The 17,101-nt window shown below is 47.1% G+C and overlaps 1 protein-coding gene across 1 annotated transcript in view; it reads left to right on the top strand.

Annotated features, from left to right (window-relative positions):
• The window catches only part of BATF (basic leucine zipper ATF-like transcription factor), a 38,362-nt gene extending 25,158 nt beyond the window's left edge, over positions 1–13,204 (top strand). The window contains exons 3-4 of the mRNA XM_066276054.1: positions 12,913–13,025; positions 13,129–13,204. Coding sequence (XP_066132151.1) covers positions 12,913–13,025; positions 13,129–13,195 — 180 coding nt within the window. The 3' untranslated portion in view covers positions 13,196–13,204. The remainder of the gene's footprint in view (positions 1–12,912; positions 13,026–13,128) is intronic.
• The last annotated feature ends 3,897 nt before the right edge of the window (positions 13,205–17,101 follow it).

Here is a 17,101-nt window from a genome sequence, read left to right as displayed (position 1 = left end):
TTCTCACCAGCCTGGCAGAGGCAGCAGAAGGCTGAGCCCAGGGTAAGTGCCAATGCTGATTTCAACTCCACACAGGGAAACTGGAGGGGGCAGATATGAAAAGATTACAACCTTGAATAGATCAAAACTTCCAGAGCTTTGACTATAGATGTCCCACCAACCAGGTTCTGTCTGTCCCAGCTCCCTTCCCATGACCAGGCTAGCTCCCTCAGTGTATGACCACTGACCCACACTCAAACGCCCCCAGGGCCCAGGCAGGCACTGGAAATACATGCAGTTCACCGGTCATAGGACAATTAGGAGTGGTGGGGAGTGTGGCAATGAGGAGTGAGTGCTTACTTGTCTAAAGTGGGCAGCTATACCTTGTTTCTGTCCCAAGCTGCCATGTGGGAATTCAGGCCCAGTGTTATTGTAACTTTCAATTTGTCAAGAAAAGCCCAAATTAAAATTTCTACATGAAATCTTTCAATTTCTAAAACACTCTGTAGACCAAACAAAATATGGTTGTAGAACAAATTTATCCTTAAAATTTGCAAGGCCTGGGGCAAGAATATTGAGGTCATGTATCATATTTCTAAATGTTTACATGTTACAAATCAAAGTATATTAAATATGTTAAACAAAATGTATTCTTTTCTGCTACCTTGATAAATATATCTTTACAACAACCTGGAAGGCAAAGTTTGAGCTCAGAATTCTGAGGTGCTTCCCAAATTTGTATTAGCGCCGAGCAAAACATCCCTCAGACTACAGCCTATCCTCTTCTTGTCCCTCCTCTTGCTCTTCTTCATGTTGGTAAGTGCACTAGTCTGCAAGACGGGGTCCCATGCATATCCCTCCTGCATAGACAGCCATCCCTGGGCCAGCCCTTGAGTCCAGGGGCTCACATCCCGGTGGTCTGGTCTACCCCAGAGAAGGCAAAGAGGGCAACAGCTCCTGGAAGCCAGCTCAGGGCCACTCAGCCAGGGGCTGCTGCTGTCCTGGGTGTGTGAGTCAATGGTCTAAAGGAGACAGAGGCTTTGAGTGGGCATGGAGCCTTGGTCCTAAGGACTCCTTGCCCTGGGTGAAGGGGTATATAGCAGGAAGAGGGCCAGTGCTGGCCTCTGTAACGGGGCACCTCTTTTGCCCAGTTTGAGAGTGGCATTGCAGAGGTCTGCCAGGCTGTGACCCTGATCTAGGTCGATGCTGCCTCTCCGGAAAGCCCAGGCTCCGTGCAGCAAGAAATGGTACATGACAGCGTCATGGTTATCTGTCGCTTTGACCTGAGGGCTCCTGGGGAATGTTTGTCTCTCCACTTTCCGTCCTTGGTGTTTACCTCTTACCAGCAGTGCTATTCCCTGAGTTAATGTCAAAGCAAATTTACCAGAAAGCCAAGTTTTCAGTCTTCAGGTTGAGAAGTGTGGGTGGGGAGAGAAAGGGAGTCAAAGCCAACTCAAAGGTCATGGGGGTGCCATCTACTGGACCCAAACTTACCAGCAGTGTTTATTAATACCTCCAGCCAATGCCCCAGTTGTGACTGTGGCTTTACAGTAAAGGATTTACACCCAGCTGGCTCACCCCACTTCTTTCGGGGACAGACAGGCTGCGTCTCACTCTCTGCTGCGCTGGCCTCCTTCTCCCTCGTGTGTTTCAGCACCCCCCAAAGCTGCTCAGGAATTCCAAGGGGCGGGAAGGAACTAAGACCGACACTAAGGTAGTAAAAGTTTAATCATTTTGCTCTGGCCGGGTAGCTCAATTGGTTAGAGCCTCGTCCCCATACGCCAAGGTTGCAGGTTCATTTCCTGGTCAGGGCGTATACTGGAATCAACCAATAAATCAACCAAAAATAAAACAACAAAGTGATGTGGGGGTTTTTTTCTCTCTTTCCCTTCTTCTCTATCTAAAATAAAAATTTTAAATCATTTTTAAAAGATTTAGTCATGGCCCTGGCCGGTTGGCTCAGCAGTAGAGTGTCGGCCTGGCGTGCGGGGGACCCGGGTTCGATTCCCGGCCAGGGCACATAGGAGAAGCGCTCATTTGCTTCTCCACCCCCACTTCCTTCCTCTCTGTCTCTCTCTTCCCCTCCCGCAGCCAAGGCTCCGTTGGAACAAAGATGGCGCTAGGGATGGCTCCTTGGCCTCTGCCCCAGGTGTTAGAGTGGCTCTGGTCTCGGCAGAGTGACGCCCCAGAGGGGCAGAGCATCGCCCCCTGGTGGGCAGAGCGTTGCCCCTGGTGGGTGTGCTGGATGGATCCCGGTCGGGCGCATGCGGGAGTCTGTCTGACTGTCTCTCCCCGTTTCCAGCTTCAGAAAAATAAAATAAATTAAAAAAAAAAAAAAAAAAAGATTTAGTCATCTTTTATCTCTGTCAGAGGGGACTGGCACTTTAAGAGGCACCTTGGGAGAGCGATGCCTGACCCAAAGGAACGAGTGCCCAGTAGCATTTTAGGCTTTGTAGCAAATGTGTGAAGGAGATCGTTCATGGAATTCTTGCCATGTGGCTGATCGGCTACAGCACTGGCCTAGAGTGGGTTCCAGGTGAATGGGAGATGGGGGTGGGAAGGAAATAATGACATATCTGTCCTAAAAATCATGTTTTTAAACTGCTTAGTATGTGATTTGAGTTTATCTACTGCCAGGAATATAGAATAAAAACGTCATCCTGGTTTAAAGAATCTACCAGCAGGAAGAGAAATTAGGGAGCTCTCTCTTTGGGGGGATTCCCTAGGGAAACTGGCATAGATAAATTTCACTGCTGCCTTGGAGATTTGTCTGGCTTCTTCTGGTAGATTCCTTGTGAGAGACTTCTGAGCTTGTCATTGTACCTAGAAACCAAAGTTAAGAGCAGTGGCAGAGACTGACAACAGACCTCTCAAAGCCGTTCTCTCCTTTTTCTCTTACTACCAAATCCTCACTTTGTCTAGGACGGCAATGTACCCAGCGATACAGATGACCACAGATTACATTTCTCAGACTCCTTTGCAGCTAGGGATGACCATGAGACAATGGCCAGTGAGATATAAGCAGAAATTGCTGGGTAGGGCTTATGGGAAAACTCTTTAAAAGGTGGGGCCATCTCATTTGGCACATGCCTTTCTCCTTTCTGGCTGGAAAGCAGGTGTGATGTCGGAGGTGGGGCAACCATCCTAGGAACATGAGCCAACCATGTGCATGCACAAAGAAGGAAAAGAGATGCTGGGTCCCTGGTAGTGCTGCAGATACGTGATGGGACAAGCTGGGGAAGGCCTGCCTCTGAGTGTCTTTAAGTGAAAGTGGAAAAGAGTTTATTTGGTTAACCTACTATGGATTGCCCTATCGAGTGCTGCTTACCTAATTCTGCTAATTCGGAAGCCACGAGAACAAACAACTGAACAGGGAATTTAAACTATTCCCCCAAACTCAGTGGTTCTCAACTGGGAGTGACTTTGTTCCTCAATCTGGCAATGTTGGGAGATACTTTTTGTTATTACAACTTGGGAGACAGGTGTACTGGCATTTAGTGGGTAATAAGTGACACAGGACGCAGCCAAACATCCTACAGTGCGCAGGTGCGCCTCCACAAGGAATTACCCAGCCCCAAGGGTCAGTAGTGCGGAGGGTAAGAAGCTCACAGCCAGCCCTAGTGTTTCCAGAGCACGAGAGCTGGACCGACTGACCTCCCCTGCACCCTTGCCCATCCTTCCACTCTTGGAAACAGCATTATGTCCTGGCCATGCTGGAAAAATTATGTCCTTGACCATATTTTGTGCTTTCCTTTCACTAAGACTTTGCTCATGTGCTGTTTCCTCTGCCTAGAACCCCTCCGTTATCTTTTCAGAGGTCCTTTGGGTGGGGCCCAGGAATCTTCATTTTTAATAAGATTTCCTGGTGTATCTGACATAAGTAGCATGAAGTGATTCTAATCTAAGTGGCAGGAGATGCATAACTCCATTATGCACATTTGTTTCTTAAAATTCTACCCACTTCTCAAAAAAAAAAAAATGCCTGACCAAGTGGTGGAGCAGTGGATAGAGCGTCAAACTGGGATGCGGAAGGACCCAGGTTCGAGACCCCGAGGTCGCCAGCTTGAGTGCGGGCTCATCTGGTTTGAGCAAAAATCTCACCAGCTTGGACCCAAGTTGCTGGCTCGAGCAAAGGGTTACTCCGTTTGCTGAGGGCCCACGGTCAGGGCACATATGAGAGAGCAATCAATGAACAACTAAGGTGTCGCAAGGCACAACAAAAAACTAATAATTGATGCTTCTCATCTCTCTGTTCCTGTCTGTCTGTCCCTGTCTATCCCTCTCTCTGTCTCTCTCTCTGTAAAAAAAAAAAAAAAAAAAAAGAAAAAGAATTCTACCCACTTCTCTCTCTCTCTTTTTTAAATTTATTGATTTTAGAGAGAGAAGGGAAAGAGAGAGGTAAGGAGAGGAGAGAGAGCAAACGAGAGAGAAACTTTTGATTTGTTGTTCCACTTACATATGCATTCATGTTTGATTTTATATATATATATGTTATATATATATATTATATATATATATAATATATATATATATATAAATTATTTAAGTGAGAGGAGAGGATGGGAGATAGAGAGACAAACTCCTGCATGTGCCCCAACTGGGATCCACCCAGCAACACCCATCTGGGGCCGTGCTCACAACAGATCTATTTTTAGCACCTGAGGCGGAGGCTCCACTGAGCTATCCTCAGTGTCTGGGGCCAATGCTCTCAACTCAATCCAGCATGGCTGTGGGAGGAGAAGAGAGAGAAGAGGGAGAGGGAAGGGAGGAAAGCAGATGGTTGTTTCTCCTGCATGTCCTGGCCAGGAATCAAACCTGGGGCTTCCACAATGCTGCATTGAGGCTCTACCACTGGGCCAACCAGCCAGAGCCCATTGGTTGATTCTTATATGTGCCCTCACCAGAAATTGAACCTGCAACCTTTGCATATGGGGATGATTCTCCAACCAATAGAACCATCTGGCCAGCATGAAATTCTACCATTTTTCAAAATGCAATTCAATCACCACAGATGCAGGATGACTTTAGGTGTACTTGCATAAAAATTATTTAATTTATTCAATAGTTGGTATACATTTACTACAATAAGCTTGGGGGTTTTCCACTTATTATAAAATAATGTAAGTGGAGCCACTTTAAAATGGAGCCAGAGCTGCCATGCCAGAGGAATAGCCTGGCACATCTTATACTCAAATCTACGAGATATTAAAACAGGACAAAATAATCTTTGAACAGAACCTATGCAACATTGTGTCCTAAAACACTGTTTGCAAAGATAACAAGAAAGCAGATATTCTGGCTTTCCAGCCTGATGACGACTGGACTGAAAGTTAAAAACATTGTTTAGAACAGGGGTCCCCAAACTTTTTACACAGGGGGCTAGTTCACTGTCCCTCAGACCATTGGAGGGCCGGACTATAAAAAAAACTATGAACAAATCCCTATGCACACTGCACATATCTTATTTTAAAGTAAAAAAACAAAACGGGAACAAATACAATATTTAAAATAAAAAACATGTAAATTTAAATCAAGAAACTGACCAATATTTCAATGGGAACTATGGGCCTGCTTTTGGCTAATGAGATGGTCAATGTGCTCCTTTCATTGACCACCAATGAAAGAGGTGCCCCTTCCGGAAGTGCAGCGGGGGCCGGATAAATGGCCTCAGGGGGCCGCATGTGGCCTGCGGGCGGGCCGTAGTTTGGGAACCCCTGGTTTAGAATAAACATCACTATAGTATGTTATCAGCACCAATAGAAATGCCTTTCTTTTATTGCTGTCATTGTTTCCCTTCCCTTTCTCATAAATATCCATTGCTTTTGTTTCCTAATTGGAACATTACTTGGGCTTCTGCCTGAATCAATGATTCCTAAATAGCTATTCTTATTGATCTCGAATGCTGTTTTGGCCTCTCATTTGAAAAGGCTTTTATTTTCAGATTAACAAGTAATACATATGTTCCTTTACAAATACATTTACTTTCATTAAAAAGTGATTTAAAGAAACATACTAAAAACTACAGTCATTTAGGAAAAACCACTCTTGTTAACATACCCAGTGTGTATGTATTTGCTCTGTTTTTCATGTTGCTGCTTTTTTTTTTTTTTGGTTTTCATAATGCTTAATTTAATACATTTATCCATTAAATAGCCAGTTTGAACATTTAAATATTGTCACTTCACTGGTTGACATTGGGTCCTGGCCTAGATCCCCTTTGCCAAACCAGGGCACCCATTTCCCTTACTTAATGGCCCCCAGCTGTCCTTTCTCTGGAGCACTGTCCTCAGCACAGTGGGGGGCCTAGCACCTGAAAGTTTGCTCTTGCCCCTCGGCTGGTACCTGATCAAGCCAGGGGTATGAAAGCCCAGCCCCTTCCCTCAAGGTGGGTCCCAGTTGCATTATGTGCTCCAGGACTTCTCTGTGACCAGACTAAAGCTGGTCTCCAGCCAGGGACACCTCCTTGCCCAGCCTTTCTTTTCTCTGCCCTGTCCAGCTGTCTTGCTTCTCTTCTAGAAAAGAGCACACCCCAGACAAACCACTAAAGAACTGGGTTCTGTTCCAGGGCAATGTTTTTCAACCACCACTTCATATAGCATCAGGGTGGTTAACTCTCTCACAGACTGGCACGACCTTTCTGGCGGACTGGTGGTTGAAAACTACTGATTTAGAGCACACTGCTGGATCCTGTTTTTTTGTTTTGTTTTGTTTTGTTTTGTTTCCAAGTTATCTTGTCATTTAGTTCTGTTGCATACCCATCACCCAAAGAGAGATCATCCTCCATCACCCTCTATCCAGTTTTCCCTGTACCCCTCCCCCTCTCTGTCCCCCTCTCCCTCCTTCCCTCCCCCCACCCCCCGTAACCACCCCACTCCTGTCCATGTCTCTTAGTCTCACTTTTATGTCCCACCAATGTATGGAATCCTGCAGTTCTTGTTTTTTTCTGATTCACTTATTTCACTCCGCATAATGTTATCAAGATTCCACCATTCTGCTGTAAGTGATCCGATGTCATCATCTCTTCTAGCAGAATAGTATACCATGGTGTATATGTGTCCCATCTTCTTTATCTAGTCTTCTATTTTTTTTTACAGTGATTAAAAACCTTTAAGCAAACTCTTGGCCAATACAGCAAGAAACCATAAAAGAGCAGTGTCCTTAACATGTTCACCCAGTCCAAGTTGGCCCCATCACCATGCCAAATCCCTGAAAAATGCAACCTAACCACAGTTCAGTCTGTTAGGAGCTGTCACAGGGAGCAGGAGTCCAGGAAAAGTCCACATCCAGGAAAAGTCCACATGGCACTGGAATTGTTGTCACCATTCTATACTTTGCAGCTCATGTCCAAGTCTCAATGACCGCTGCTTCTAGCTGGGAATGGTTCAGGTAGACTGGAAAAGCCATTGCTTTTTTTTTTTTTTTTTTTTTTTTTTCTGAGGTTGGAAACGGGGAGGCAGTCAGACAAACTCCCACATGCGCCCGACCGGGATCCATGTGGCATGCCCACCGGGGGCAATGCTCTGCCCATCTGGGGCATCGCTCTGTTGCAACCAGAGCCATTCTAGCGCCTCAGGCAGAGGCCATGGAGCCATCCTCGGCGCCTGGGCCAACTTTGCTCCAATGGAGCCTCGGCTGCGGGAGGGGAAGAGAGAGACAGAGAGGAAGGAGAGGGGGAGGGGTGGAGAAGCAGATGGGCGCTTCTCCTGTGTGCCCTGGCCGAGAATTGAGCCCAGGACTCCTGCATGCCAGGCCGATGCTCTACCACTGAGCCAACCGGCCAGGGCCCATGTTGCTGCTTTTTAATGTGCACAAAAGACAAGGAAGAAGAGGGTAAAAGAGAGGAATAAAATTTCTGTGTTGGCTCAAACCAAGATCAGTTATAGATTTGTTTAAAAATGCATATATCACCTGACCAGGCAGTGGCGCAGTGGATAGAGCGTCAGACTGGGATGCGGAGGACCCAGGTTTGAGACCCTGAGGTCGCCAGCTTGAGTGCAGGCTCACTTGGCTTGAGCAAAAACTCACCAGCTTGGACCCAAGGTCGCTGGCTCAAGCAAAGGGTTACTCAAGCCCTGGCCGGTTGGCTCAGCGGTAGAGCGTCGGCCTGGTGTGCGGGGGACCCGGGTTCAATTCCCGGCCAGGGCACATAGGAGAAGCGCCCATTTGCTTCTCCACCCCTCCTCCTCTCCTTCCTCTCTGTCTCTCTCTTCCCCTCCCGCAGCCAAGGCTCCATTGGAGCAAAGATGGCCTGGGCGCTGGGGATGGCTCCTTGGCCTCTGCCCCAGACGCTAGAGTGGCTCTGGTCGCGTCAGGGCGACGCCCCGGAGGGGCAGAGCATCGCCCCCTGGTGGGCAGAGCTTCGCCCCTGGTGGGCGTGCCGGGTGGATCCCGGTCGGGCGCGTGCGGGAGTCTGTCTGGCTGTCTCTCCCCGTTTCCAGCTTCAGAAAAATACAAAAAAAAAAAAAAAAAAGGGTTACTCAGTCTGCTGAAGGCCCCCGGTCAAGGCATATATGAGATAGCAATCAATGAACAACTAAGGTGTTGCAATGCAAAACAAAAAACTAATGATTGATGCTTCTCATCTCTCCGTTCCTCTGTCTGTCCCTGTCTATCCCTCTCTCTGACTCTCTCTCTGTCTCTGTAAAAAAAAAATAATAAATAAATAAAACTATTTTTAAAAATGCATATATCTAGGCCCTCGGCAGTAGAGCATTGGCCTGGCATGTGGAAGTCTCGGGTTCAATTCCCAGCAGGGCACACAGGAGAAGCGCCCATCTGCTTCTCCACCCTTCCCCCTCTCCTTTCCCTCTGTCTCTCTCTCCCTCCCACAGCTGAAGCTCCACTGGAGCAAAGTTGGCCCAGGTGCTGAGGATGGCTCTATGACCTCCACCTCAGGCACTAGAATGGCTCTGGTTACAGTGGAGTAATGCCCCCAGATGGGCCGAGCATCACCCCCTGGTGGTCATGCTGGGTGAATCCCAGTCAGGCACATGCAGGAATCTGTCTATCTGCCTCCCCCTGCTTCTCACTTTGGAAAAATACCAAAAAAAAAAAAAAAAAGAAAGGAAGGAAGGAAGGAAGGAAGGAAGGAAGGAAGGAAGGAAGGAAGGAAGGAAGGAAGGGGAAAGAAAGAAAAGCATATATCTAGCCTCCCCTATGGTGGTGCACTGGTTAAAGCATCAATGTGGAACACTGAGATCACTGGTTTGAAACCCTGGGCTTGCTGGGTCAAGGCACATACAGGAAGCAACTACAAATTGAAGCTTCCTGTTCCCCCAACCCCCACTTCTCTCTCTCCTCTCTCTAAAATGAATAAATATTTTAAAATGAATATATCTAGGTTTTTAAAGTTTAGCAACTGTAGGGTAAATACTAAAGTTTGAAAGCCCAGGAGCATCCCTGGAATTTCCCCTTTTGCTTTCTTTAGGGGTCATCCAGGCTTGAAGTGTGAAAACATCATATCTCATTTCCCTACCTTGTGGCATTTTAAGATACTGACACTAAACTTTCCAAACCATCTTAGTGTGCAGTCCTAGACATAGGTCCCCATTCCTGGAGATCAACAATTCATAGGCGTACATTGGAGCAGTGACATTAGCTAGAAAGTCACATCAGCAATGGTTCCTGCCCCCATCTCCATTAGCACATCTTCTCTAAGGGAAGTCAACCTCATTCACATCAAATGCTTGTCAACTGCTTTCTGGCACATGGCACATAGCACAGGGGAAAAAAGGAGAATGGAAGGGAGGGAGGGAGGGAGGGAGGGAGGGAGGGAGGGAGGGAGGAAGGAAGGAAGGAAGGAAGGAAGGAAGGAAGGAAGGAAGGAAGGAAGGAGGGAGAGAGGGGGACTTCTTATACTAGGCTTGTCTACTTCAGGTTAAAATTTATCTATGGCTCCCTCAGAAGTCTGTGACCCACTGTTTATCCCTGGGTGGTACCAGCCCCAAATCCTGAAGAACCAAGGCTGACTGGGTGGATCTGGTGACTCTAGAAAGTTTAAAGTACTATTAGGATGGGGATCTAGTTCTGTCTGGGCTTAACCCCTGGTGGCTAAAGACAAGGTGTCACTGAACTGGGATCCAGAACTGGGATAGTGATGACTAAAAGGGTCGGTTTGCACCACCCAGAATCCATCCCTCCTGCTTTTGATAAAGCATCCTCATTTTCTTTTCAAGAATTGACTCTGCCTGACCAGGCGGTGGCGCAGTGGATAGAGTGTAGGACTGGGATGCGGAGGACCCAGGTTCGAGACCCCGAGGTCACCAGCTTGAGCGCGAACTCATCTGGTTTGACCAGCTTTGACCCAAGGTCGCTGGCTCAAGGGGTTACTCCGTCTGCTGAAGGCCCGCGGTCAAGGCACATGTGAGAAAGTAATCAATGAACAACTAAGGTGTTGCAACACGCAATGAAAAATGATTGATGCTTCTCATCTGTCCGTTCCTGTCTGTCTGTCCCTATCTATCTCTCTCTGTCTCTGTAAAAAAAAAAAAAAAAAGAATTGACTCTTTCTCATCTGTAGAGCTGTCAATCAGGCACCTTGCCTTATGTGGCCAATGTATAATCATGTGACTCTTTCCTGGGAATTTGACTTGAGTATGAGATAGGGGTATGTGGTGAAACAGCTGCCATCAGTAACAGTTACAGAAACTGTCAAGAAGATAGTAAGACCCACTCACCCACCAGACTTATGGCTTAAAACTGGCAGAGACCAGCTTAATGCAACAGGTGACTAATTTCACCTCACAATAACCCCTAGCCTCATTATTTTTTCATTGTAACACATTAGCTAGCTAAAAGACACACTCCTGGCTGCCTGATCAGAAATAGAAAGCCCATATAAGGACACAAAATGGCCAACAGAGCTTCTCTGAGAAATCTCCACCCCTTTCCCAGGAAGATCCTGAATATTCCCCTCCCTTATTGAATACCCTACCACTCAATTAAATGAACCTTGATCAAGGAAGCAAATTTTGCTAAAAGGGGGCAGCTCTGTCTGTGGAGTAGCCCATTTTCTGTCTCACTGCTTTACTAACAAACTCACTTTCACTTTAAATTCTATGTTGCCTTGGTTTGGATGTTTTCCTGCGTGAAGCCAGGGACCCACAGTGGAGTCCCCAACCATCAGCAAGTCCCCGATCATCATTGAGTCCCGGAATTTAGAAATGCCTGCGTAAAGTAGAGAAAAAGGAAAGACCCTCAAAGTAATGGGAGCTCCACTCCAACGGTAAAACCCTGCGTGGAGAATTCCTGCAGTAGAGAACTGCCCTGGTTCTTGCCTTTTTCTGAGCCTTTTCTCCAGCCTTCCTTTGGACCCTGTGAGCCATACAATACCCTTCCAACAAATTCACTTCCTCACCCTGGCTGGATAATCAGTTGGTTAGAGCATCCTAACGATGTGCAAAATTTGCAGGTTTGATCCCCCACCAGGGCACATACAGAAACAGATCTACGTCTCTCTTTCTCTCTCTCTCTGTCCCCCCTTTCTCTCTCTCTAAAATAAATAAATAAAATACAAATTTTTTTAAAAAATTCACTTTCTCCTTAAGTCGGTCAGAGTAAGCTTCTCTTAAGAAACCTAAAGCCCAGAAATGATAACTCACACCTGGATTTCCCAGGAAGGGGGGTTGAGGGACTACCGGGTCCTAATTCTCAGGGGCTGATGGGAGTTGATCGCTTGCTTTCTTACTTACTATTTTTATTTTAAAAAATATATATTTTAATTTTTTATTTTATTTTATTTATTCATTTTTAGAGAGGAAAGAGAAACAGAGAGAGAGAAGGGGGAGGAGCTGGAAGCATCAACTCCCATATGTGCCTTAACCAGGCAAGCCCAGGGTTTCGAACCAGCGACCTCAGCATTTCCAGGTTGACGCTTTATCCACTGCACCACCACAGGTCAGGCTAGACTGCTTTCTGAGAGGGTTCTGGGATGCTCTGTGCCCCATCAGAAACTGGGCATTCAGCCAGCACTGCACCAGCCTCTGGCGTGCCTGGCATGGGGAAGACGCACATCTGCCAGAAAAAAGCCCAGGCTCTATCTAATTTAAAACCCTCACTGGGAGCTTGGCACTCAGCCTCCATCCCCTTTTTTTGGTGGAGCAATATTCGAAATTCATGCCAACCATTGGCCATCAGAATGAGCCTTGGAGCTGGAGCAGGGTCAAGGCATGCCCTGCATCGAGGCAGGGAGGGGCCCTGGGGAGGAGGCTAGTGACCAGCCAGAATGCAAATACTTTAATTTTTTAACAACTGGTTCACCTTCAGGACTGTGAGTGCCCCTGAGGGAGGGGCTCTCTCCAGTGTGTGTCTTTCTGCTCCCCTCTCCCTCCGCTCCCCCATCTCTCCAGAGCGGGTCGCTAACACACATTTATAAACAAAAATGACAATCCCAGGGTAGAAGAAAGAAAATGAAGAGGAAGAGAAAGGTAGGAGGGGGGAAGGAAAGGGGAAAGTTGGGTCTGTTCTAGAAAAATCACACTTTGGACCTTCCCTCTGCCTTCCCACTTCCCACCCCAAAATTTATATCTAGTGCTCATTTAAAATGAGCATCAGGGGAACTCTTGGAAAAGGGAGAGGGGGAAAGTGCAGAATAGGGGTGACATCTGAAGGAGTAAGGGGACTAGGCTGTTTAATCTTCCTGCGGCCGCAGGGCTGATAGTGGCTGCCCTCTATCAAATCTTTACCTCATTATCTGTTCACTCTCTTATTAGAAACAGACTCAAAAGAGGTTGAACGGTTTGCTCGAGGTCATACCTCAGGGATGGGACTCAAACTTGCCTTTGTTGCCTCCTAAACTGGAGCTAGGGTACCAAGCTCGCGGACACTCTTACTAAGCAGGTGGGAACAGCAGCCCTGAGTTGGTGCTGCCACCTAGTGACAAGGCACAGAACTGTAGAGACAAACCTTTTCTCTTCTTCCTTCTGCCTCCCCCAGGCTCCCACTTCCCAGCTCAAGAGAGACCAAGACATTTCAAGATCTACCTCTGACAGCCAATCATTACATGTTTTGGCAAAAGAAGCTTGGACACAGAGAACTGATCTTAAGATGTAAGCTGGCACCCCATAGGGCTTCCTCATTGTATCCCAGAGCATAGCTCTGAAGAAATATTTGTTGAATAAATAAATGACCAGGGGGTGCACATCTCTGCAGGTCCAGGGATCAACTTGGTCTCCGTAGACAACCCCTGAAGACACTTTACTGTGAAGGTCAGGGTTGATCATCCCAGCCTCGGGTCAAGACTTTTCTGCCTCAGCCCTGGCAGGTTGGCTCAGCGGTAGAGCATCGGCCTAGCGTGCGGGGGACCCGGGTTCGATTCCCGGCCAGGGCACACAGGAGAGGCACCCATTTGCTTCTCTACCCCCCCCCTCCTTCCTCTCTGTCTCTCTCTTCCCCTCCCGCAGCCAAGGCTCCATTGGAGCAAAGATGGCCCGGGCGCTGGGGATGGCTCCTTGGCCTCTGCCCCAGGTGCTAGAGTGGCTCTGGTCGCGGCAGAGCGACGCCCTGAATGGGCAGAGCATCGCCCCCTGGTGGGCAGAGCGTTGCCCCTGGTGGGCGTGCCGGGTAGATCCCGGTCGGGCGCATGCGGGAGTCTGTCTGACTGTCTTTCCCCGTTTCCAGCTTCAGAAAAATACAAAAAAAAAAAAAAAAAAAAAAAAGACTTTTCTGCCTCAGTGTAGGTCCTGCACAATCACTTTCATCGGGCACCTAGTATTTCCCCGGTACCATGTTATTAAGTAGCTTTCCTTGTATTATATACTTTCAACTGAGACCCAGATAGATCAACACAGCATGCCCCAGTTCACAGAGCAGGGACCTGAGCCCAGATCCTCAGGCTCCAAGTGCCATGTTCTTCCTGCTCCGCCACTCTGCCCTGTCACCCACTTCCCCCCAGCTCAAAGCGCCCCATGAAACCTTGTTTCTATCAGCCTAGTCATCCAGATGTGATGACTCAAGAGCCTCTGTGGGGCAGACTGCCAGGGGAAGATGGGTCTGTGTCAGCACCGTGGCTTTCCTGACCTTTAAGGCTGCAAGGAGTTACCTCAACCTGAAACGTGTGGCTGCTGAGCGATTTCAGTCTCAGCCATAACAGGACACGGTAGCTGGGCAGAGAAGCCAAAGCAATCCCCACTCCCCACGCTTCCCACGGCTCGTCCTGGGTCTTCTCCCAAATCCAAGGTCACCTGACATGTGAAAGCCAGTTTGCGCATGTGTGGTGGGCATGTCTACCAGACTGGGTCTGTCTGCAAGTCCAGGATGAAGTCCTAATGCTTTCAATACTAGGTGCTTGTGAGTCCTTTGGTTTCTAAGCGGACACAGGCCCTTATTCCTATTTGCAACTCTCCTTTAGGAATCATCTCCCCTCCCCTGCTACATCTCTGGTACTTGCTCTACTGCCCAAATGACCCATTTAGATCCAGTTCTTGGAACTTTGTTGCAAATGGAGAGAAAATTGAGGGTCACCTTCTAGAAGACAGGATGGTCTCACCAAACACATTCTTCACTCTGGCCAAAATTAATCCAGTAACTTCTCTGTTAGTTCTCTCTGTTAGTCCTCAAAGGTTGCCTTCAAAGTGTATCTTCTGTGACAAGAAATCCACTTTAGATTATGTGCTACATAAAGCAGTTGCCCATCTTCCCCAACACCGTGTATTAGTGAGAACAGATACTAGGTGGCATGCTCTAATGCCAACATTTTTTTAAACCTGAAATATCTGGATTACTCACCTAAACCAGTGATTTCTTACATTTGATGGTCATCAGACCACTTTGAAGATCTGATGGAAACTATGGATGCCTCCTTCCCCTTACAATATATATAAGTAGTCATCAAATTTGGATGATATGATTTGAGGGGTTCATAGACTTCCGTGAAACCCGTTGGTAGACCGGCAGGGTAAAAACCTTTCATCAGTCAACATGGTAAGCACCCAAGACTCAAGAATCACGGCTGCTGGTAGAGAGTGTAGTCCAGGCATGCAACATGGAACTGGGAGTCAGAAGTTGTCATCATTTGTCACGATTTAGCAAACCAAGATGTCCTCATAGTTGCAAGAAGTAAACCCACTTGACATGAAGAAGAATGACTCACGGGCCATGTTGATCGGGCAACTGATACAATGTGTCATCAGTGGTGAGAAGGAAGGCCTGGAGACCAGGGTGGCATGAGGTTCAGGGACGGAATGAAGAGATATGTTAAGTACATTACTGGATTACTTTTTTTTTTTAATTTTATTTATTTATTTCAGAGACAGAGCGAGAGTCAGAGAGAGGGATAGACAGGGACAGACAGGAACGGAAAGAGATGAGAAGCATCAATCATCAGTTTTTCGTTGCAACACCTTAGTTGTTCATTGATTGCTTTCTCATATGTGCCTTGACCACAGGCCTTCAGCAGACCGAGTAACCCCTTGCTCGAGTCAGCGATCTTGGGTCCAAGCTGGTGAGCTTTTTGCTCACACCAGATGAGCCCGCGCTCAAGCTGGAGCGTGACCTTGGGGTCTCGAACCTGGGTCCTTCTGCATCCCAGCCCAACACTCTATCCACTGCGCCACTGCCTGGTCAGGCTGGATTACTTTTTAATGGTTGAAAACTTAATGGCTTTTTAAAATTTTGTATAATAATGACCCTTTGACAAATTGTTCTTGTGCTAAAATAACCGCATCACCCTGGCTGGGTAGCTCAGTTGTTTGGAGCATTGTCCCAATGTGGCAAGGTTGTGGGTTCGAAACCAGATCAGGGCACATACAAGAATCAACCAGTGAATGCGGGGGGGGGGGGGGATAGAACAACAAATTGATGTTTCTCTCCCTTTCTCTCTCTCTCTAAAATCAATCAATAAAACAAAATAAATAACTACATAAAATAGTCATGTCAAGTGCTTTCCAAGTGCAGTGAATGGAAGGTTAGGACAACTTTTGTGAGGCAGGGGGCTGCCCAGAGAATATAATCACAAGAACATAAGAACTCCTAATTTTGTTCCTGAGGCTTAAGGTATTTATTACAACCAAAGGGTAAATGCTCCTAGTAAGAGGAATACCAGGAGCTTTGATAAACTTTGTCTTATCAACCATTTACACTGTAGACAAAATTTTTGCCTCTCCTTCTCTGAAGGTCTTCTTTTGATTCACAGGAGTGTAGAGAGGGCATAAGAATGCTAGAAGTGGCCTGACCAGGTGGTGGCGCAGTGGATAGAGCGTCGGACTAGGATGCGGAAAGACCCAGGTTCGAGACCCTCAAGGTCGCCAGCTTGAGCGCGGGTTCATCTGGTTTGAGCAAAAAGTTCACCAGCTTGGACCCAAGGTCGCTGGCTCGAGCAAGGGGTTACTTGGTCTGCTGAAGGCCCACGGTCATGGCACATGGGAGAGCAATCAATGAACAACTAAGGTGTTGCAATGAAAAACTGATGATTGATGCTTCTCATCTCTCTCCGTTCCTGTCTGTCTGTCCCTATCTATCCCTCTCTCTGTCTCTGTAAAAAAAAAAAAAAAAAAAAAAAAAAAAAAGAATGCTAGAAGTGGGAGGAAGGGATATGGGAGGGGACTAGGAGGATGGGTGCCTGAGGCATTAAAACTAAATTGAGTATGCGCCATGGTTTCTGTCAAGGTTGATCCTGGTTTCCACTGAGGCTCAAAGGAGTGAGTTGATTGAATCATTTGCATCAAGAAAAACTTCTTGCCATCAAAATATTAGTCCCCGTTCCAGCTCCAGCTTCAGTAAGTGTCCCGAGTAGAGATTTTCAATCTATCTTTATGTTTCATACTGGGAGGTACTGCTGTTACTGCCATGTGCACACATACATGTGTTTGCACAGATGTGGGCACGTCTGGGAGGCTGGGTCTGTATGCAATACAAGACAAAGTCCAAATGCTTTCCATACGAGGTGCTTGTGAGTCCTTTGGTTTCTAAGCTGACACAGCCCTATTCCTGTTTGTATCTCTTCTTTAAGAGTCAACTACCCTCTTCTGCTGCATCTCTGGTACCTGTTCTCCTATTTGCATACTCATTCATTCATTCATTCATTCATTCATTCAACAAAAATGTATTTAGCACACACCTATGTCAAGCACACTGCTAGGGACATGAGATGTAGGGATGAATAAAACAGACCCATCCCTGCCCTCAT

The sequence above is a fragment of the Saccopteryx bilineata genome, chromosome 4 (assembly GCF_036850765.1).
Source record: "Saccopteryx bilineata isolate mSacBil1 chromosome 4, mSacBil1_pri_phased_curated, whole genome shotgun sequence".
Classification (NCBI taxonomy): domain Eukaryota; kingdom Metazoa; phylum Chordata; class Mammalia; order Chiroptera; family Emballonuridae; genus Saccopteryx; species Saccopteryx bilineata.
The sequence above is the reverse complement of the archived record's forward strand: the minus strand, read 5'-3'. Positions and strand labels throughout refer to the sequence as shown.